The sequence below is a fragment of the Podarcis tiliguerta genome, assembly GCF_965153285.1.
Source record: "Podarcis tiliguerta genome assembly, chromosome: 13".
Lineage (NCBI taxonomy): Eukaryota > Metazoa > Chordata > Lepidosauria > Squamata > Lacertidae > Podarcis > Podarcis tiliguerta.
In genome coordinates, this window is record NC_139546.1 from 22,658,417 (window position 1) to 22,682,693 (window position 24,277).

General features: G+C 45.1%; 1 protein-coding gene across 15 annotated transcripts in view; it reads right to left on the minus strand.

Moving 5' to 3' along the window:
• The window catches only part of SRCIN1 (SRC kinase signaling inhibitor 1), a 322,505-nt gene that overhangs the window by 195,268 nt on the left and 102,960 nt on the right, over positions 1-24,277 (minus strand). For 9 of the 15 annotated variants that reach the window (XM_083408486.1, XM_083408493.1, XM_083408498.1 and 6 more), the window contains one exon: positions 20,443-20,505. The exons of the other annotated variants lie outside the window; for them this stretch is intronic. Coding sequence is in view for 4 of the 9 variants with exons in the window: in XM_083408475.1 (XP_083264601.1) it covers positions 20,443-20,505 (63 nt within the window). In the remaining 5 variants the exon portion in view is untranslated. The remainder of the gene's footprint in view (positions 1-20,442; positions 20,506-24,277) is intronic. 15 annotated transcript variants of the gene reach the window in all.

The window sequence follows — 24,277 nt, forward strand, 5'->3', positions numbered from 1 at the left end:
TTGGGATCCAGGTCTTAGGGTTCCCACTCCCACTGTAAGATTCTGAAACCCAAAATGTGCATTGGAGTCTACCACTGAATATTCATGTGCAGATGGCGGCTATGTCCTCCATGCCATGCCTGAGGTCTTCCCAAACATATCTGGTTGACAACAGTAGGAAGCAGAGTGCCAGACAAGGTGGCCCTATGATCAGACCCACAAAGTTACACTACACAGTCCACACTTTCACACAACAGGTTGTGGCTATATCAAGTCACAGTCAACCCTAGTGGCTCCGTTTAGCTATTGCTGCTTCTGGCTTGGCACCCTACAGATTCCAAAGGTGCCCCTGCAGGGCACCTCCATGCCTGATAATAACTGAAGAGGTGTAAGATTAATTACGGGAAGCAGATGCTCTGAGCTGCATAGGATTTTTGGCACTAATCTGCTAAGGATATAATTAAGCTATGTATATAAATCACCAACACTCCTCCGAGCTCGGTTTTGCCCTGGCCATCTGATGTGGAAATAAATTTCCAAGCACATCGTCTATTTAATTTAGATTGTGTAGGACACCAGAGACGGCGACAAGGCCTTTCCCTGGGATTTGCACAAACAGGAAACAGCCACAGCATAAAGAATAAGGGCGGATGCAGAGTTCTAAAATGTATGGAGAGATTTTCAAAAGCTTGTTTCATGTCACACTTTTTGCGAGGCGTTCTGGTTACAGGGCAGGCAAGTATCACAGGTGGAGAGGAAGGCAGGAGAGAAAGAACAAGGCTGAAGGCCAACCAAAAACCAGTACTCTAGCGATGACAGGGGAGCACCTAATGCTCGCAGTCGCAAGTTGCCCAGACTAAAGGAAAGCAAGAAATCTGGGAATTTTACATCAGGCAGTGGCTCTGGATTGGTCCTCTGGGTCACCTGACTCCCTTTGCCATGATGATTCTCATCCGGGCTAGGAGTTTTCTCCAAATGCTGGCCCTGGTGGCAGAAGAGGCAGGAGCCAGCATCCGATTCACATGGCCTCATAGCACATGAGCAGTTTGTATGTACTGGAAATAACCATGTTTGTGGCTCGTTCCATCTCAAGGGCCGGGGGGGGGGGGTTAACAAGATGTAGTTTATTCCATCCCAACCATCTTTACTTGCTCATCCATCCCTGCTCCATCAACAAATGTCTAATCCAGAATACGGCAGCTAGACTGGTGACTGGGAGCGGCTGCCGAGACCACATAACACTGGTCCTGAAAGACCTACATTGGCTCCCAGTACATTTCCGAGCCCAAATTAAAGTGTTGGTGCTGACCTTTAAAGCCCTAAATGGCCTCAGCCCAGTATACCTGAAGGAGCGTCTCCACCCCCATCGTTCTGCCCGGACACTGAGGTCCAGCGCCGAGGGCCTTCTGGCGGTTCCCTCACAGCGAGAAGTGAAGTTACAGGGAACCAGGCACAGGGCCTTCTCGCTAGTGGTACCCGCCCTGTGGAATGCCCTCCCATCTGATGTCAAAGAAATAAACAACTATCTGATGTTCAGAAGACACCTGAAGGCAGTCCTGTTTAGGGAAGTTTATAATGACTGATATTTTAATGTATTTTTAATCTTTTGTTGGAAGCCGCCCATAGCGGCTGGGGAAGCCCAGCCAGATGGGCGGGGTATAAATATATTATTATTATTATTATTATTATTATTATTATTATTATTATTATTATTAGCATATGGAAAGGCAACTTCACCACCCAGTGACGACGAGGCAGGGAGTCTGCCTGTCATTGGCTCTGCTTCCACTTACTTTTGGTCTCCCTTCTTTCGACCTTATTGGTCCAATGGGGGCCATACCTAGTTGGCACTATCAAAAAAAACAGTAGTACAAGCAATACACACACACAATCACACACACACACACACACACACACCGCCTCAAAAAGTTGGCTGCTTTATGCTTCATGCTATCACCTAGTGGGATGATATTCCAGGGCAACCCTGTGAATGTTTTGTTCTATACATTCAAGACAGGTATTTGTAAGTCTCTGCAGAAATTAGAATCCTGATGGCATTCTGTGCAGCCTTAATGGGGTCAATTTCCCCTGGAGAAGGGAGAGCACTAGAACTTATGGTGCCTTTGTGATTGTTTGCTTACGAATGTTTGCACTGAATAAGCATTATACTGGCGCAGAAGGAAGTATGCAGGCAAAAAGTACTACCTTAGAATTAAACATATACACTGGGGACATATAGCTCAGCCTATTTATTGTCTGTGTCCATTTTACATGTGATCATTCAAAAATCATTTCCTTCCTGTTTCTGCATAATAAGCCTATGGCTTGTTTGTTTTTTAATTATTAAAAATCCATGTGAAAATGTATATTTAAATATATATTTTAGCTCAGGGTGTGCATTTCTAAACATGTTTTGTACTAAATGTACTTTTTACACATTTTGGTAGGCTTTTGAATTGCATCACAAAACTGGTTGTAGGGTGAAATGTGCATGAAAAATTACATTCTGAGCCATGCCAAGAGGTCTAATAATCAGGTAGGTTTGCTTAAAGACATAGACCAAACAAACCTCTCCTCCATCCCTAAAAACACACACACACAGAATGCCAACCTGCTTAGGACCTCCCCCAGATAAAAGACAAAACGTGATTTCAGATTCTACCTTGGACAGGTGACCACGGTTTTTGGCTTTAAGCATGGGTTTCAGGGATTATTAAGGGTTTTAAGGTGAAATAATGGTTTACACAAACACAGACACTCAGCCAGGGATGAAATCTGGTGCCTGGGCATTCTGCAGGGGAGGCTTACAGCAGGATTTGTCTTCCACTGCCTGCCACTTTTCGTTTCAGTCTACGCAGGTTGGAGAAGAGATAACCAATGCCGTGAGAGGAAGAAGCAAGGCCATATCGGCCAAGGATGAGTGCAGATTTCTGCTGCCCTTTGAAATGAGAAAAGCACTGAGGTGTGTAAGAGAGAGATGCTAAAAGGAATGGAACGCGGCAAGGAAATTGCTTTCTGACAGCCTGCCACACCCCCTCTTCCCCAGGCAACCGTGCCAGCAGCTTAAAATACAAAATGAAACCCACTCAAATGACAACCCCCCCAGAAAGGATGACCTCTACCCAAGAGGCTTAAAGCAGCTTAAACAAGATAAAAGGTCACGGAATTACCACAATCCAATTGATAAGTATGTATCGCTGGCGGTAATTAAAAATATACAGAAGTCAATGATGAAAGTACTGCCTGTTATGCAACGTAACATTGGAAGGATTGCTGGAGAGGTTTCTGCATTGATTCTGGAGACACTGGAGGCTTGGACACAAGCGAACTATTTAAAGCAGAGAAATCTGCAACGTTGAGACCATATGGATGAGGAAGTCCTTCTGCAGCCTGAAAAACATTCTTACCTTTCCAACAGTAGTGATTTTCCTTCCTATTGGTTAAGGCGTCTTGAACCCTGGAGTTTGGCAACCAATCCCAAGCCTCTAACTCACTGCATTATAATGGTAGCTTGCCAAGAGGGGGAGCTGTTGTCATGCCACCAATACAGGTGAGCTGGAGGGGCAGCACTGAAGCTTCTATTTCAGGTGCTCTCAGGTGACAGATAGGCGGTTCCAGCTCAGAGTCTGAAAAACGCATTGCTTCAAGGAAGGCTAAACGGGCCTCAGACCGTCCACACTGACCGGCCTTCTCCCTGCATGCTTTGCTCCAAGGCATCAGTCCCAATACTGTACTTATCTTTAAAGAGAGGAGGCTTCATGTTGACAGCACACGTGCCATCACCCCCCTTCTTTCTCACATCATGATGCTAGCCAATCAGTGATCACATGATGGTGGTGATGACGTCAGAACGCCAAACAACCAATCAAGTTAGACATTGTGACAATGCCTTTTTTATTATAATTCAAACAAACCTCCACTTCTTCCTTTCCTAGCGCTACTTCCTCTATCAAACACACCCAACACGCTCAAGGTATTAATCTCAAAGAAGACTTCTGGGGTTTGGAAACCACACCATAAGAGGCTCATTGATAGAAGTCTGGGAAAGATATAAAAATCTGTTGGAGGCAAAAACACCATGGTGGTTGTCACCATTGGAGGTATTATGTGTGAAAAAGACGAATATGAGTGGGGAATGGGTAACATACAGAGAACTAATAAGGAAAATAGACGGTAAATGGACGTTGAAGCCATATGAAGAAGTGAAAAGATATGTGAATGACTGGCTGCACTATTACCAAATTAATGAAATGTTTAGAAAAGAGCTTAAGTTAAATGGTTTTGCGGAGAAAGAGTTGAAATTCCAGAAAGAAATTATTATAAAATTTTGGCTAAAATGTACAACATATTGTTAGAATGGCACACAAAAGATGAAGAGATAAAATCAGTTATGATTGACTGGGCGAAAGACTTTGGATATAACATATACATGGAGGATTGGGAGAAATTGTGGAGAGAAGGATTAAGATTTACTGCTTGTACAACTATAAAAGAAAATGTGATGAAAATGATGTATCGATGGTACTTAACACCAGTGAAATTAGCTAAGATGTACAAGGGATGCAACAAATGTTGGAAATGTAAAGATAAAGAAGGTACATTTTATCATATGTGGTGGGAATGTAAGAAAATTAAAAATTATTGGGAAATGATATATAATGAATTGAAGAAAATGTTTAAATATACATTTGTTAAGAAGCCAGAAGCATTCCTGCTAGGTATTGTGAGAAATGAGATAAACAAGAAAGATAGGAAATTATTTTTGTACGCAGTAACAGCAGCGAGAATATTGTTAGCCCAGAAATGGAAACAAGAAGAACTACCAACACTGGAAGAATGGAGAATGAAAATGATGGACTTTGCAGAACTGGATAGAATGACAGGAAGAATTAGGAATCGACGAGATCAGAGATTTATTGAAGAATGGGAAAAATTTTCAGAATATATGCATAATTTAGGTGAAAAACAAATAACGCTTGTAACGTTTAGCGAAGCTTTGTAAAAAAGAAAGTTAAAATTATGGATTGAAAGCAGATTTAATTTAAGAACTAGATAAGAACCAAGAAATGTGTGGAAAATTGAGAAGGGAAGGAGTACCAGCCAAGTTGAGGGAAGTCAAAAAATGAGAGAATGGTTTTATAAATTGTTTGAATTGTATTAATTTGTCTTATTTGTAAACTGAATAAAAATTATATTTAAAAAAAAACAAAAAACAAAGAAGACTTCTGACCCAGAATCCATTCTAAATCTGATCCTAGAATACGTGAACAAAACACAGCGCACCTCTGAGCATTTGCAAAGTGTGTTTCCATAGATGCAGCTCCATTTCCTACATATGAGATTAAGTGAGGCATCTTTCTAAGCAAGCATTCAGCCCAGTGCCAGCCCAAGACATTTTGCTGCCTGAAGAAAAGGCCTTGATGGCAGCCTCCTCACTCCTCCCATCCTCAAGTAACAGCTGATATTTTTAAAATAAAAGTCTTGCTGCACCATCCTGCTCCTGCCTCCATCTATTTCCACCCACCCACCTTTCCTGGTGCCTCCTGAAACAGGTCACTTTTACCCTGTCTCATAGAAGGGCAGGCCTTATATGAGCCATTTAACATCACAGAAATTAGCTGCCACATCTCAGAAGACAGAGAACCAAGGAAGAAGACACCCCACGAAGAAGACACAAATGCATGAACAAACCTTCTGCTGCCTCCTCCGTTCGCCTCACCTGGGGGCCTCTCCTCCTCTCTGCACACTGATCTTTTTTTAAAGACTTTCCTGATTTATTCCTGATTTAAATCAGGACTCTGTTAGCAACACGCTATTACCGCTGCCAAAAAAACAGTAAGCAAGCCGCATTCTCTCTCCTCGCCTCCTCCGGTGCTCCATTTGTATTTCGCTGCTCTTTCCCCATTTGTAAGCCACGGGAGAGAGCAATTTAAGGCATCTGAGTGAGATGCTTAAATTAACGATTTACAAATAGTTTAATTGAGGTCCTGCTCTCTCTCTTTTTCTGAGCAGAAGCTGCTAAATGGGTTCCGAATCTCTTCCCCAGACCCCTTTTAGTAGTCCTTACTGTGATGCGAATGACAAACCTCCGGCTTAGGATACAGGCTCCAAGGCCACGTTCCAGAGCTGGAGACAGTTGGGTGGGTGCTGTTGAAGTCAGGAGAGGGAGCTGAGTTTGGGAAAGGGGGGCAACAGCTCTCTCTCCCTCCAGCAGAGCCTGGGCTCTAAACACGAAGGACAGACGCTGTCAAAGTGAAGGACAGGTGGGGACACAGGACCTTGAAATAGGGGGACAGAACCAAAGGCTGCGGTCACATTACCATTTACTCCGGCTCCAGTGTGCTATCGCTGCTGATGTTTGAAGCCACATACACATGGCATTAGCCACAATCCGCATTGATCCTGTAATTTATTGAGAGAGGATCCTGTCTGATGTACTTTCCTTCCAACCAGCTTCCATCAGATTTGAAAATGCAAGCCTTGTTTAAGCTGAGGTGTGTACAGCTCAGGCAGCCATTGGGCATGTGCAGATGGCAGCGCATGCGCAACTGACACCGTTAATAATTTTATGCACTTCTAACATGCCCTCCCCCTGGCTTCAGGCTGAAATCCCTTACCCGTTGATCTGGGATTAAGCCCTAGTGGACTTAATGGGATTTAATTCTGTGTAGACGTGCAAAGGTTCGCACTTACCACCTCCACCTTCGCCCACATATTGCATGGGTGCTACTCTAGTGCCCTAGTCGTTCTGCTTGCCCTTCTCTGCACCTTCCAAATATGGATGGCGTGCAAGGTGCACAAATGGAAGCTAGCGCAATGTAAGGGGCAGCCTCACTGCTGGGGTGGGGAACCTGGTGCCCTCCAAATATTGCTGGACTACAACGCCCATCATTGCCAACCACTGGCTATGCTGGCTGGGGCTGATGGGAGCTAGAGTCCAATAATGTCTGGCGGACCACTGATCCCTCATCCCTGCCTTAATCAGACTCACACTTTCCCCATGCCCTCTGTTTAACCTTCATAGACTCAAATGTTTCCATCTGAAGCCGGGGTGTGTGTGTGATCCATCTGTGCCTCTCTTTATATCAACCTCTTGGCTTTCGAATTTCTTTTTGAAGAGGTCATGCTTGGCCATGGATAGGCACTCAGAATCCCACACTTCAGCAACACACCAAGGCAGTCCTGAAAAGGGGGCCCCCAAGTCACTACACGGCACCCTCTGGGGCAGCAGGGCAGCTCACACGGGCTAAGCGTCGACAGATTCGCCCTGCACCTTTCCTTAATGGCGGTAAGAGGTCAGCAGCATCCACAGAGGCCACCATTTCCACGCAAGGCCCCAACGCTCTTCTGTCCCCTCTGCAAGACAACCAAGGACACCCCTGTCGGCACCAGACAACTCTGTTCTCATTCTAATTCCGGCACATCAGACAGTAATTATAGGTATATCAACGGCACTGACAGATTGGAAGCTCATCATCCCTGCACCTGTCAGTGTTCAAATTGCAGACACCTCGGGAGATGGAAAGGAAAGGGAGGGGGGGCTGCCTCGCTTCACCTTCCCATCCAACATCACGTCTCCCTTATTGGGGGAGGGGGGACACTTCACCAGCACCGTTTTGTTTGCAACTCTCAAGGGAATCGCAGAAGTGTTTGGAAGGAACAAAATGGTCCCTCCCACCCCCACAAATACCTTGTGAGTCGCGCTTTTCACCCTACAGGTGTCTCCTCATATACCCTGGTGGTTCAGCCACTCCTCAAGCCCTTCTTGGGTTTAGAACCAAGTGTGCAAGCCAAGCACAGCCAGGCAAAATAAGAAAATATGCATTCTGAATTAAGAGTCTTTTGGACGTGAAATTTAAACTCTGAGGAGCTCAGTTGGTTAGAGCGTGGTGCTGACAACACCAAAGTTGCAGGTTTGATCCCTGTATGGGAAAAGCTGCATATTCCTGCATTGCAGGGGGTTGGACTAGATCATGGGTAGGCAAACTAAGGCCCGGGGGCTAGATCTGGCCTAAATCCAGCCCACAGATGGTCCAGAAATTAGTGTGTTTTTACATGAGTAGAATGTGCCCTTTTATTTAAAATGCATCTCTGGGTTATTTGTGGGGCAAAAGAATTTGTTCATCTCCCCCCCCCCCAAAGAAAAATAGTCCGGCCCCCCACAAGATCTGAGGAACAGTGGACTGGCCCCGTGCTGAAAAAGTTTGCTGACCCCTGGACTAGATGAACCTCAGGGTCCCTTCCAACTCTACAATTCTATGATTCTATGGCCATGCAAATTAAGCAAGGTGGCCTTTCCCATGAGGTTTTTTTTTCTAGCTTGACAACTCACAAGATGCTTCAATAATGGACACAATAAGAGATTTAGCTAGATGGCTGCTGGTTACTAGCTGTTACACCACCTACCCACCTAAGTAAGGAGGACTGATAAAAAATAGTATGACAGGTTAGAACGCAAGCAGTGAAGGAGGCAAGAAACCAGAAGACGTCTGTTGGAAGAAAGGTCCAGCGAAAGAATAATTCTTTAGCATCCAGCAGTACAGGGTGGGATGTGCGTGTATGTAAGTGTTTGGTTCCCATGACATTTCATACTCTTTGCAAATGTCCCCACAAGCCCCAAAAGGTTGGCGCCCCCTGAGCTAATGAATATGTGTACATAAATACGTACAACTGCTCTAAGCCCTTCACAATGCAGAATGGGTTTGCCAACCTCGAAGGCGCATAGAGTAACTTGTCAAAATATGCTTCGAAAGAGAGAGCCTTCCATTCCCTCTTGAAGTCTTGTTCCTATTTTAAAAAGACAACACAGCACAGAGCAAGCAGATCTGCTCCTTTCCGGTTTGACAAACCCCCAAACTCATGCACAAACCAGCATTTTGGATGCCCCGGGTTAGGAGCTGTGACGATGTCAGAAAGCATAAGAGTGAGCTCCCCCACTCCAGAACCGACGGGGGGACCACTGTCAGAACCTCAGAAAGCATTTATTCTTTCCCTGGCTGCAGCAACACTCAGCTGCACTGTCACTTGGGAGGCAGTGCAGCTGCCACTGGAAACAAATGTCTTTGTTTTCCGTGGGCTGGGAAGGAAGAATGCAGGATGGATCTCTGCCCAGATGTATGGAAGCCCTGAGCTCAAGCCCTCTGCCCTCTGCCAAGGATCTCTTGCAGAATGGGTTGCCATAACTCTGCTTTGCCTTGATGACAGCCTCCTCAAAGGCATAGAGGAAGGTGAGAGGGCGATGCCTTTCCTTTGGAGCACCAGCATTCCAGTTTGAAAGCTTTAAGGCAGCTTAATGGAGGGTGTGTGGGTGTGTGGGTGCGCCTCCACTATGGAAGCTGCAGCCAATAGATCAAGGTGAGGTTCCTGTGGCCTTCAGGTGTTCCTGGACTACAAATCCCATCAACCCCGGCCATTGGGCACCTATGGACTCATCCCCGCAATTAGATGTACCAAACAGCATAAGATGCAGAATACTGGCATTTACAGGTTGTATCCAACTGAGTTCTATTTAGAGTAGAACTAGCAATGGATGCAACCCAATGGGAGAAATGAAACGTAGCCCTAAGGCAGGCTTCCTCAAACACGGCCCTCCAGCTGTTTTGGGACTACAATTCCCATCATCCCTGACCGCTGGTCCTGCTAGCTAGGGATCATGGGAGTTGTAGGCCAAAAACATCTGGAGGGCGGAGGTTGAGGAAGCCTGCCCTAACTAAGGAGATTGAGCCATTAATGAAAGCATTTCTGTTCACCTGGTGGAACAATCTTTCCTCTCCTTTTTTGCACAGTTTTTGGGGTTATCCACCCCACCCCCACACAAAAACGCCAATTTGCAGGGGGTATGAAAAGCAGTGGAGAAAAGTCCGGTTGTACTAATTTACGTCCTTGCTTGGGCTTCTGCTAGCGGGACCATTTAATTGACTCCAGCCACGTGTGTTTTTAGATGCATTGTGTGTTTTAATTAGCGGGTTTGCTTTATTGTTTATTTTAATTAATATATTTTAATGTTGTGCAACTGGTTTTTATACTTTAGAAGCCTGTTTTGGCATCGATGGAATATAAAGAAGTTAGAACAACAGCCAAAAAGCATGCATGACATAGGAAATCCATTAGTGGATTTTCCTTTAAAACAAATCCTTGTCCCTAAAACAAACACACTTAATAAAGCAAACAGTGGGGACAGCAGTCTGAATTAGGACAGTAGTACTGGGGAAGTGGGTATTTAACCTCACCCCTCCAACATTACCCAAATCAAAAATACCCCCGCCACCCATCTTCCAGAAGCTGCTATTAATCCTGCTGGTGGGAAGGACAGGCCTAATATAAGCAACTGCATTCCCACTCATTCCATCCAGCTAATCAAACTGCTGTTCTGCTGTTTCAGAGGAAGGTTGTGTGATTTCAAATGCAAAAATGGCACAGAAGGGATTACTCCTCCACACCCAACTAATGGCTGGTGCCATGCTGTTTTCATTGTAATTATCTGTAAAGGTAAAGGACCCCTGGACAGTTAAGTCCAATCAAAGGTGACTATGGGGTTGCAGTGCTCATCTCACTTTCAGGCCAAGGGAGCCGGCATTTGTCCACAGACAGCTTTCCGGGTCATGTGGCCAGCAGGACGAAACTACTTCTGGCGCAACGAGACACTGTTACATAAGCCAGAGCACACAGAAACGCCATTTACCTTCCCACCGCAACGGTACCTATTTATCTACTTGCACTGGCATGCTTTCGAACTGCTAGGTTGGCAGGAGCTGGGACAGAGCAACAGGAGCTCACTCCGTCGTGGGGATTTGAACCACCAACCTTCCAATCGGCAAGCCCAAGAAGCTCAGTGGTTCAGACCACAGCGCCACCTCTCTCTCTCTCACACACACACACACACCATATAGATCATATATATACCATATACCATATGTATACCATATCTATATATCTATATCGATATACTATTGCACATAGTTAAATGATGGGGTTGCTTTCACAAGTTATACTGACAGCCAGTGACTTAGACAGCTTTAAAAGGCGATTTAGAAAAATCCATGGAGGTTAGGGCTACTACCAATGACTACTCCAGGACCCAGAGGCAGCATGCATTAGGAGAGTGTTATTACTTCCTGCTTGTGGGATCTTCTCGTAGGCACTGGGTTCATTCACCAGCATGGGAAACAGGATGCTAGACTAGGTAGGCCTTGGGTCTGATCTACTAGGGCTCTTACGGTCGCCTTTGCATCTGCTCTACTTGTATATTTGTAAATAAATTAAATATTTTAAAAACACCTGAGAGAGGAGTGTTCTACACAAGCTGAGGAGCACCCTGGATAAATTCAATATGACTCTGCGTGGGAATCCTAGGAAATTTTGTAATAAAGCCTTTGCCTATTTCCAAAAAGACAATAACATACAGGCACCAGGTGAGCTACTCTGGGGAGGTCATTCCACAACTGGGATGCCACTACTGAGAAGGCCCTCTCTCCAGCAGCCACCTGCAAATCCTACTTTGGTGGGTACACCCCGAGAAAGTCTTCAGAAGATGGTATCTGTGGTTGGGCAAGTCTATGGAAATCTTAATCTTAGGGTCGTGGGTTCAAGCCCCACGTTGGGTAAAAGATTCCTGCGTTGCAGGGGGTTGGACTAAATGACCCTTATAGTCCCTTCCAACTTTACAATTCTATTATTCTAAGTGGGTGATGATTATTATTTGGGTAATCCGGCCCCAAGCCATTTAGGGCACTTTGAAATTACCCTGGAATCAGATTGAAAAAGTTGCATGCATGTCTTGGGGGTGGGGATCCACATAGGCCAAAAAAGGGGGGGTTGGGAGCACACAACATCTTTGTACAGGGAGAAATTTTTTTCTAGAATGCTGGAACACAAGGACTAAAACAAGATCAGAAATAAGACAGAGGAGCATTTGTTGGAATTTTTTGTTGTTTTTTCCCCTGGGTTGTTTTGGTTTTTTTGCTTCTTGTTGTTAGGGAAAATGGTAATTTTAATTAAAAGGCAAAATGGAAATTGACTTGAAGCACAGAGTTATTAAAAAGCCGTTGAGGCTGTGAATTATTCCTCTCTGTGCTTCCTGCTGTGGGAGGGCAATTACGCTGCAAGTGGGAGCCCTGATGGCCTGGCCTCTCTAAGGAGGTGCTAAGTGGGGAAGGTTGAAAAAGAATCCCTAAGCAGCCTGGAAGGCCAAACCTCATTCCCTCAACCTCCATCTGCACAGATCTCAGCTAACTTGCCTATGTGACTCCCCCCCCCCCTTCAGTTTCTCATTGAAGCAGGACTTCTGTGGACATTTGCACAGGTACTTTCCAGTCTTCCACTGCATTCAGCCTCACAGCAATCCAGCGAAATAGGCTGCCATTGTTCCCATGTTACAGCTGGGGAATGCCGACTGAGGCCTCCTCAACCCAAAACTGCAGGTCATGTGTTAAAATTGTTCCTGGGCTTAAAGGCGGATTTAGGAGAGTTCCCTGTACTGGGCGGCATGCCAAAAGGGTGCTGCAGGGGGGGCCAGAACAATGACTTGGAACAAAAGGCGAGAAGCAGGGAGGCATCAAATTTTGGCACCACACAGGGTGCCACTGAAATTTGAAAGCCCAAAGTTTGCCACTGCTGGGCTACACCATTTCACACTAGCAGGTGGAGGGGGGTCATATATTTGACTGTACCCCTATGGGGGGGGGAGAATCTGTAAACATAGCAATCTAGTATGTCAGGGGGAAGGTTCAGCCTTGTCTAGGAGAATTCACACATGTGACCCCCTTGACCTGGATCTTAGAAGGTTCAACCCATATAATCTGCTGTTTGATTAACCTATGACTGAAAAAGCATGACTTGCCCTTCATGTCCCACTGCTGCTCCGCTCTCCAAGCACTGCTCCTGAGTGTGATGTTTGTGCTAAGTGGTGAGGGCAGACTTGAACCTGCAACAGCCACAGCTTGCTAGCTGGAAACTCATTGATGGAGCCAGCCGGCAAAGTCCAGAGGCTGGCCAGGACAGAAGAGCCATTTCTGCAAGGATGCGAAGCAAAGCGGAGCCAGTGCATAGGCAAAACCCCTGGTGCATTGGAGCCAGGACAGTGAGGTGTCTCTCCTGCCACTCAAAGCCCAGATCTGAGCATTGGGAGAGTCTAATACGTGGGTTGGGGGCTAGTCATTTCTCCATAGCCTTGAATGTGCAGAGGCCTGTTTCTGGGAGCCACAGGGTTCAAGCATTTTGTGGTGAATAAGCCCAGCTCATAAAGAGAGGGATACGAGGCTTGGTGGGTTGGCAACCCAGAATGCCTCTCGTTTCCCCTTCTGAAATCCAGAGAGGCTGGGCAGGGCTCCTTGACTCCAGAAGTGGAGGTGGAGAACACAAACCTGCGGGAGAGTGGAGTAGTAGTGCAGGCTTTAGCCCCCATGGGAAAATCTGTAGATCTGGCACTGATTTACAGTCAAATATTGAAAAATATAGAGTATCTTCACAACACTGGTGGACTGAACCCTCATGATAAAACAAAACAAGCCTGAAAAACAAATAGAGGGAGATATTGCAGTAGGAAGCTTGTGCCTACATCTGTGCCTCTGCCAGTCTCCAATATATGCCAATGCAGCTTTCCTCCTTGGAATTTTACAGCGCTGTTAATAAGGGGCAATCAGCTGTTGGCGGCTTTCATTCATTTCCAGCCAATTACTCAACTCATTCCTCAAAAAGGGTACACCGAGCAAAACGTGAGCAACATCCTCAAGAGCGGAGCGAGGGGGTGTGCGGATGAGGAAAGTTCCTAAGTCAGGTAGGATGGGAGGTTCGCAGCTGTCTATGCCTCTGGCTATCATTACAACTTGTAGCAATTAATTCTGTGGGTTAATCATGCATCACTTGAAGGAGTACTTCCCTTGGTCCACACCGAACTTGTCTCAAACCAGAATCACCAGATGACCAGAAGTTCTAGGGCGATCATTGCAAAGAGTTCCCTTCTGCACTGCAGCCTCTGTTAAACCAAGAGGTCATTCCCAACGCTCGGTCAAAGGTGTTGCTGGTAGGGATACAGCAAGGCAACAGGAACCAGAGGCATGTTTTGTTCCTGGCCATTGGTGGAGCTGTTGCATGCATTTTTCAGCACATGCTGGTGACAACCGCTGCACCCGCTTCTCAGACAGCACTCCAAGTCACTCTCAACTGGCTGGGGAGAGATTTGCAGTTTCTAAGCACCAATATACATATTGCAGGCTTGAAGGATCGGGAACCTGTGACATTCCCACAACAGACATGCTTCCACAGGGCCTGGGCAACGTATGAATACAGAAGAATGCTTTTATCATACAAACAGGGTAGGGTCATAGGATATTGGAAAGGCAAGGGAGGGTTTTTCTCTTTTTGCCCTTTCCAGGAATATGCAACCTTTCCACAATTCAATAAGCATTTCCACACAGGCAGATTTGCCACTAAATGACTGCAAACCTTAAGTGGCTTATATGTATGAAAACAGCAAACACAGTTCCTTGCAACACTTTTCAGTGCGGGCATTTGATACGTTCCACTTCAAGGCCTTGTGTGATTTGTCACTGAGTCATACACATGGGTGTGTGAAGCAGCTCTTTGCTGCCTAATCAATAAATCATTTTGGAAACTAACAAAATTCTGAAATGGCGAAGGGTGCTGAAACACTGGCTTTTACGAGTCAGATACAGCCATAATTCGGCTCCAAACTGTCTAAGGTTCTGCTTGATACAAAATGGGCCTAAATTATAGAGTGGCGTTGTTGTTGTTAAATAATGATAATGATGAGGATGTTGAGGATAATTTAATCCTGCCCCTCAACAGGGCGGGTTACATCAATTTAAAATTCAATGTTGAAAAACGATTTAAGCAAGTCACAGGAATGGGGAGGTGTTCCCCCCACCCCAAAAACATGTACGGTATCTCAAGTGTCAAAGGCCAGGGTCAAGAGGTGAGTCTTTATCGTATGACAGAAACTATACAGTCGTACCTTGGATCCCGAACACTTTGGAACTTGGACGTTTGAACCCGAATGCTGCAAACCCAGAAGTGAGTGTTCCAGTTTGTGAATATTATTTGGAACCCGAACATCCGACAGGGCTTCCACAGCTTCTGGTTGGCTGCAGGAGCTTCCTACAGCCAATCAGAATCCGTGCCTTGGTTTCCGAACATTTTGGAAGTCAAACGGACATCCGGAATGAATTCCATTCGACTTCCAAGGTATGGCTGTATAATGAAGGCACCAGATGGACCTCTGTGGGAATGGAATTCCACAACCTAAGAGGTGCCTGAGAGAATGCCCGGGCCACTGCTACCACTACTGAGCTTTTGCTGGGGACAGAACCACCAACAAAACCCTCTCTGCTGATCTTAACATCTGTGAGGGTCTGTAGGGAAGGAGGGGTTATTTTGGCCCATAGCTGCAAAAAGAAAACTTCTTGTGGCACCTTAAAAACTAATTGTTTTATTATGGCATAAGCTTTTGTGGACTACGGTAGATGTCATCTGACGCATGAGGTGTTATCCTTGGTTGGAAGAGGTGTGCATGTCACACAGATAGACACACATACATGAGGAGGTTCAAGTAGTCATGAAATATATTAAGGGCAACTTGTGACAAATCAGTACAAGCTTATATGTATGCAAAATACAGTGGTACCTCAAGTTAAGAACTTAATTCGTTCTGGAGGTCCGTTCTTAACCTGAAACTGTTCTTAACTTGAGGTACCACTTTAGCTAATGGAGCTTCCTGCTGCCGCCGCGCAATTTCTGTTCTCATCCTGAAGCAAAGTTCTTAACCCGAGGTACTATTTCTGGGTTAGGGGAGTCTGCAACCTGAAGCGTCTGTAACCTGAAGCGTCTGTAACCCGAGGTACCACTGTAGTATGCAACAGCCTCTGCTGTGGTGTTCCCCGAAGCCCTCCCCAGCACCACAACCTCGCACACAGCTGTTGTTGTGTGTTAATCTTTTTTTATTGCTTTTGTTGACTGGTTTTATTGTTATGGGCAAGAATGGTTGCAATTAGCTGTGAGCCACTTTATAAACTTCAACAATAATCTTATCCAGACTGGGGTAGGTAGAGCTGAGAGAAGGACTTAATAAAATGCTGAAACAGGACCTGAGGACCTGGACCCTGGTGCAACAAAGCTGAGAGGCCACTTGGGACAAAATCCAGATCTTTAGCCAATATAAAGTCCATGGGCTAGTGGACAGATTTGAGTGTGGTCCTTTGCCAAATTCCCAGTTCTGCCATGGGCTCACTGATCACAATCTAGCAAATGCAATCCCCCATCAGAAGTGTGGACCTCTTGACCAGCCAGATGTTGTTGGGTGCCAATTCCCATCAGCTGCAAGGATATGGGGAGTCGCAATCCAACAATGTCCAACTGGTCACAGGTTCCCCTCCCCTGCGCTACGCAGAAAGAGGCTTCTGCAAATAGCTGCTGCAAAGCGGGGCTGCATCCAGAAGTGGGATTCAGTTTTGGTTTCCCATCTGCAGAATGGGAATAAGACTCACCTACCTTATGGGGTTGTTGGCATTACACAAAAGTGCAAAAACATTCCAAAGCACTTTGCCAATTGGGAGTGTTCTATTGTAACCCAGCCCCCCCCCCCCCATTTATAATTCACTGGATAATATCTTCCAGATACCCAAATCAAACCAACAAGAAATGTAAAGTTTCATCATACATTAACTATCCCCCTTTAACATAAATAATTCACCCTTCCCTCCTCCCAAGCGGTACCAAAATAAAATGTATTATAATAGCATGTTACACGTGAAGGTCGAGACCGCACAACCAGACCTTTTTGAATTCCTCAACCTTGTTTCGCCTTTTATATTAGCAAACCTCATGCTGTCAAGTCCAAAATGAATTGGTCTATATATAAACAATACTTATCATTTATATAGCAATTTAAAAGCGTTCCAAATCCTTCCTATCAATTACCTTGTTATAATTCTTGCATTAACCCTGTAAGATCAGACAAGTGACATGATCCCCCATATTTGGAGATAGGGCTGAGAGAGAGAGAGCGGCTTGCTTTAAGGTTACCTAGTAAGTTCATGGCAGAGGCGAGATTCACAGCTTCCCGATTCACAGCTCAGTCTCTTAACATCTATGCTAGTCCACAGCATACATTTAAGCACTCTTATACCACTTTAACAATCGTGGCTTCCCCCAAAGGATTCAGGGAACTGTTGGTTGTTAATGGTGCTGGGAACTGTAGCTCTGGGGCTGTCTCCTGACAACTCTCAGCACCCATATCAAACTATAGCTCCCAGGATTTTTGGGAGGACACCGTGACATAAGAATGTTTTGAATGTATATTGGGAGAATGTGACCACCGTCTCATTTTTACAGCATTGGAGGATCAACCCTTTTGCCACACAGCGTTGGAGGATCAACCCCATGGCTCAAATTCCAGATGGCTTATAACCAATGACTCCTCTGGCCACCACAGTGAGGAAAAATGAGAGGAGGAAGGAGGACCTTGGTTAACTAGGAAAGAACTAGCCCCTGTGGTGCATCCTATGCAGGGCTGGATTTAGGTCTGATGAGGCCCTAAGCTACTGAAGGTAATGGCGCCCTTTATATGCCCAGCTGTCCTTTGTCAACAACAAATTGTCACAGTTTTTGTGTTGAATACATGCTATATGGTAATTTATGGACCTCATAGGTATCTAAAGCCATTTGCACATAACAAAATATGTGATATTTTAGGGAGCAGGCTAGCAGGCGGGGCCCATTATTTACATCATAGGAGCCTACACAACACAAAACACTGTCAATGTAGGTTTTATTTTATTCATTTTTTATCTTATATTTTGGAAATGTACATCCAGATTTTTTTTCCTTTACATTTTCTGTGGGCCCCCAAGAGAATGGGACCCTAAGCTGTAGCTTGTTTAGCTTATACGTAAATTTGGCACTGATCCTATGCATGCTTTCTCAGATGTAAGGGCCACTTAATTCAGTGTAAAGCCGGTTCGGATTGCAGTCTAAAGCTGCACGAATATACAGTGAATACAGTATGGACTAAAATAGCTGCCCACAGCCCGCAACAACTATTTGCTCCCAGATACTTCAGGGGCATCTAGCAACAAGGAGGGTTTTTGTCTGGGAAAGGGCAGCTGCATATCTCATGGGGTTGCTTTTCCTTCGCCATTAAGCAGGCTCTTGTGCTTAATTTAAGATAACTTTGGAGAACCTGCGGCCCTTCAGATATTGCTGGACTACAACTCCCATTAGACATCTGGACCACCTGATTCCCTTTTTTGCGCCACCTCAACCATTGAGGTCTCCTGACAGGGGCACTTTTGGTGTCCCACATGCCCCTGAGGTTCAGTTTGAGCCTTAATGTGGCAGGCCCTGCCCTGTGGAACTCCTTGCCAGTAGAAATCTATATCCCTGCTCATCTGCAGACATCTTCTAAAAACAGTATTCAGATACGCCTTTCAAACGTGATATCCTTTGCCAATCAACTCTTACTAACCTGTTCAGTGTTTTCATTGCCATACTTTGCTTCAGGTCCCAATGAAAGTATGGTTTATAAATAAACAAATAAATCCATTTAGAACAATGCTACTTAAGGCTGATGGGAGTTGGAGTCCAAACCATATATGACAGGCCATAGATTCTCTCCCCCTGGTATAAGATGCCATTAGGCCCTTAATTTCAAGGCACAGCATTGCACTGAATGTCATAAGTATGTGTGAGGCGGCAGGATTAGTAAACAAATTTTTGCAGCTAGTAACTTTCCGGGGCCTATTAGCAAGGCTGACATAAATGATAAATAAATAATGGCAGTACAAGTTTCTACTCTCTCTTGATATGTTTCCTTTTTTACACTCTTTTCTCTCCGCACACACATACCCCGCTGCTCTCTGCTAATTTAAATAGGCTTAAGCATTTCTTGGCAGCTGTCTCACTTCAAAATGCAGCTCACCCAGAACATTCAAAGCCAGCGCTTGCCATGGAAATAAAATCTATTATTGTGACAGACGCAGCAGGGTTTGCTGCTGCGAAGGCTAGAGTGCATTTTGCATTCCTATTATTATATTTTTATTAGTGTTGGGCTTGTTTGGTTTTTAAAGCCATCGCTTACAATAAAGCCACAGTCATTGGGCTAAAAATGGAAGCCCTTCAGCATAAAGGCCGTTAGAGTCCGCAGTTAGGAATATAAGCTTCAGCCAGGCCACTGCACAAGCCTGTTCACTTGCACTCACCAAAATGAAGAATGCCCAGATATAGCTCCATTGGTTAAAGCGTGGTGCTGTTAACACCAAGGTCATAGGTTCAATCCCTGGGATGGGATGGCTGGATATTCCTGCATTACAGGAGGTTAGACTAGATGATCCACAGGGTCCCTTCCAACTCTACAATTCTGGGATTACGTGATCTACCACTGGAGTTTGGCATAGCAATAAGAAAACAGTGAGCAGTGAGAGCAAGGAAAAAAGGAATTGTGGAGTGGGCCCAGTGTGCAGGGGCAGCAAAAGGGCTATACTATAGGAATGAGATGATGGCGCCTTGCCCAAGCCCCAAACCGCCCCAAAAAGCTAGAGAAAAGACTGCCAGCAAAACACTAGTCACTGTAAGGACTGCTGTAAGCAGGGACAAACCAAGCCAAGGAGGTCAACAGAGCATAGACAGGGGTGGGGAAACAAATTTGCTTAGTTTGCCGCTTAATGCAAACTTCCTGAATTGGCACTTCCAAAACCAATACACAAATCGAAACACAACTCTCCGTCTCACTTCTCTGGATTTTGCAATGAAAGTTGTCCTGCCAAAGAACATGTACAAAAAATGCGTACGCCTGTGAAAGTAACATGCAAAAAACACATTCTGCTTGGGGGAAACTGCTTGCAAAAAATGCTCACACTAGGCAAAATTGTAAGACGAAATACATGTATTGTGAAAATGCATACCGCTTTTCATCCATATGTTTCCCCCACTTTACTTTTTTTTTTACAATCACAAAGTGGCAAACTGAATTTAAGACTGGTAGAAGGGCACACGAAACTGGCAGAAACTGAAATTGACAGGTTTGTCTATGCCTGAGCAGCATAGACAGCAGGAGCAGAGACCAACATCAGCTTGCTCATCATCAGGTGACAACAGTCCTGATCCCTCACTGGGCAGGAACAGCATGGAAGTGAGGCTTTAGTGACCCTTTCTAAATCAGCAGGCACTGACAAACGATTCACTGTTCGCCTTAGCAAAAAACCACAAAACAAGCAACAGAGGTTTCCTCCCAAGCCTGAAAGGCATCATGGTGACTAAGATTCCAATCACACTTTAAAAAGCATATATATGCGCGCAAAATAAGGAAAGGGGTCCAAGTGCTATATGAGGTGGTTGCAATGGAAGAATGGTGACTGGGTGGGTTGGTGGTGTGGTTTCGGAGGAACAGTTAAAACGGTGACGGATGGAAGGGAGAGGATCCCACCAGTTAATACAACCACCCCGGATACTAACCTGGTGACTTTAAACAAAGGGAACAGAGTCCAGGTTTCTTCCCTCCTGCAATTCGCCCGACGCCTGGTTAAGGACAGGAAAGGAGGAAATTCAGGAACAAACAAATTCAGAAAGGGATTGGGGGCTGTGGGTGGGGGAGGATGAACGGTGGGTGCAGGAGGCAAATATATTGGGGAAAACAGTGGTGTGGGGTTTGTTCGTTTTTTAAACAAAACAACATCAGGAAAGATTTTTTTGTTTAAAAACTTAAAACACAAAACACAATGAAAGATGGGAAACGAGAGAGGAGGCCGTCATTATTTTTGTTTTGTTTATTGCATCACCCCAAGTTGCAGTCTTGGGACTTCACTCACCAGGCTAGAGATCAATTGCCTGCCACCTGCAACAACCACAGGAAACGAAAACAAAACCCACGCAGGCTTGGTTCGTACACTTACCAGGTTCACACACTTACCAGGCCGGAGCAGGTGCCACGCACCCCACCCTCTCTTCCGAACACCTGAGTGGCAGGTAGGGGGCTCCTCGTGGAAAGCAAGACGTTTCCCCTCCCCCAGCCACACAATGCTTCAGCCTCAGAAAGGCGGTGCCTGGAAAATTGGGATTTCATGGAGAGTGCCAACATCAGATGTCACGTGGAGAGGGGGAAGATGGGAGGAAGCATATGGCGTTGGCTCAGGAAGCATCTGAGTCAGCTTGCACATTGCACTAGGGCACCTCCCCACTCTAAAGCACCATCCACTCACACAATGTGTGAACTGGCAGCTTCCTGGACCCCCCACTGCTCCAACATTCATTTCAGAAATTGTCAAAGATGCAGCTGAAGTTGGCAAGTTAGGTGGATCATCACACCAATGGATGGAAGCCTGATTCTTGCCACCCTGGGCTCAGTTGCTACCCCCACCTTGAAGTGGTGCATGTGAAATTATAGCTGCTGCATCCCTTGCCTCTTTCTTTCAGCAGCCCATTCTCCTGCCTTCACCCCCAGGCTGCTGTAGTGGTATGGGTGTTGAATTAGGACCAAGAAGACCAGAGTTCAAATCTCCACTCAGCCATGACACGCACCGAGTGACCTTGGGTCTATCGCTGCCTCTCGGTCTAACCCACCTCACAAGGTTGTTGTTAAGATTAAATGCAGAAAAGAAGAACAATGCGCAGCACCTTGAGCTCCTTGGAGAAAAGATGGGAACTAAATAAATAGTCAGACAGCAGAGAAGCTAGCAAAACTGGAATCTTTTTGGCCACAGCAGGGGAAGGTGTAAGTGAGCAAAAGAGCCTTGAATTAAAGGCTGAATTAAGTAAATTTGCAACTCGTTGTCCTGCAGTTAAGCATCCTGAGAATCTTTCATTTAAACACCCACAAACAAGTGTCTAGTCCTCATGACTCCACAATACATTTGAGAACAAGTGGGCAACGCAGTTCCGCAAGGAAATATAGAAGACATAGAACGTGAGCTAAGATGCAGAATTTAGCTTTCTAAGCATCCTAGCCTAGCTTTATTTTATTTTTATTTTTATAAAATGATTTTCTAGCCCTCGTGATTGTAAAACTTTTGAAAATACATGGGCAGCAGCTGGAAAACTCTTTAGATGTCAGAATGGTATCTGCAGAAGAACTCATCCTCTCTGCCTTTTCCCATGACCAGCAACAGCAGTGGAATAAATAGGGGGAAAGAGGGGGGGACTGTAGGAGGACAAATTGTACAGTAGGAAAATGTGTGCTATACGGCAGGAAGGCAAGGTATAAAGAGTCTCATTAAATTAATAAAATCAGTCATTAAAATAAACAATGAGAACAGGTTGCAGAATCCTGCTTTTCTTGTCACAAAATATGGGGCATGGGGATATATCGGAACACATAATGCTTTGAAGAGAATTAACCGTATGCAATAACTGTGAGAACAGAAAACACACCTGCGACCTTCTCCAACTCCCTATGTCATTTCCCATACAAAAGGAACACACAGGAAACCCCCAACACCCATGACCCTTGAGAACAGCATGCACACACTTAATTCCACTGACCCCCGAGGCCATTTCCACCAACAGTATTGTGCGCAGATGAGCCACAGGAAACTTAACCTAGCGCAGACGAAACACCACAAGCACAGAGTTGCCCTCATCCACAAAGAGGCACATACTCACCTGCACACACAGCCTTACCCAAAGTGGTAAAAAGGCCCAATGGCGTTTTCATGCATAGTCAGGCTGCATTAGAGCCTGCAGACCACCAGAGAGCAGTTGGCATCTTCACTATCAGCAAGCCATTAATTAATCCTACGGCTCCTGCACTTCCTTCCCTCCAGAAGGAAAAGCCTGGAATCTCATCCAACTTCCAAGTACTGGAAGACTCCACAAACCGTCAGAAGGGCTTCCTCAGTGGGCTGTATCTTTGCAAAGAGTAACCAGCCCCTAAGTCCATTTTGACCAGCTGAGATGCTAGGGATGCCGTCTGCATATGACACAGGTCTTTGGCTGAACCAGTCTACAACATGCTACGGAAGGTAAATGGTTCCCTTGAGCCTGATCTTCCTACCACCTAGGAAGGTCATCATTTCACGGGATTATACGAAGTTAAAAGAGACTGAAAGGCAACAGAGTCTCACCAAGCCTCCCACAAGTGAGCCCAGCAATCTGGAACGTTAACCGGGGTTGAGCGTATGCCACAATTCCTTGGGAGAGCAGGAAAAGGGAAGAATGTGCTATTGGTTGCAAAGTCATGTCTACTGTAATCTTAGGCTAGAGATGTGACTGCAGTACATAAAATTTTCAGTGTTGGGGGTGAGGGTCAGCGTTTAGCAAAACCAGAATCAATTCTGTAAAAGAGTAAACTTTCAAGAATCAATTGTGCAAAACAAGACAAAATATGTAAATATGTACTATGTTTCTCTCTCTCCCTCTATGCAAAATTGCTGGATAACAAGCTACAAAATTCACATGAAGGGAGCATTGTGGGCAGGATGTCACAGGGCAAGTTTGTCTAAACAACTATCTGCCTTTTAGAAGACATCTGAAGGCAGCCCTGTTTAGGGAAGTTTTTAATGTTTGATGTTTGATTGTGTTTTTAGTATCCTGTTGGAAGCCACCCAGAGCAGCTAGGGAGGCCCGGCCAGATGGGTGGGGTAAAAGTAAAAAATAATAATAATAATAATAATAATTATTATTATTATTATTATTAGCCTTGAGGAATGCTCCACAGGAAGAAAACACTCACACCCTCAACGGGGTCATCAACCTTTATGATCAGGAAGACCATTCCTTTCCAACTTCAGTTACTGAAGATGCTACTGAACAATATCTACTAGTAGTCATAAACTCATCCTGGAGCTTATTATCTTAGGTGGTGCTACAGATCCCGCAAAATAAATAAATAAAAAATTGGGGGGGGGGTCCTGCATTTTTTTAAAAAAAAATCCAAACAGCAAAATTTTACATGATAGGTTATAAATGATGCATTTTATGGTGTTGAAAGAGTAAAATAAGATTAGTTTTAATTAGAAAGTTAAATACTGAGCACATTTCCTTCAAAAGGTCTGTGTCTGGCACTCTCACTGACAAACTCCACACAAAACCACACCGCAAGGTTTCAAAATTCACAGAAATTTTACATTTCTAGTTACATGCATCTCCTAAGTGGCATTTCAATCCAGGATGTATCCAATCTCATCTGTTATGTATTAAAGATTCTTGAGCTGCAGCTGTGCAAATGTCAGAACCGCTGACATATCCGGAAACCTACTGCAATAAAAAAGGCAGCTTTATGCTGATCCCCTTGACCTTGAAAGCCTCACCTTCCACACTTGAGCCATAATAAAAATACAGTCAAGAGAGCCAGTGC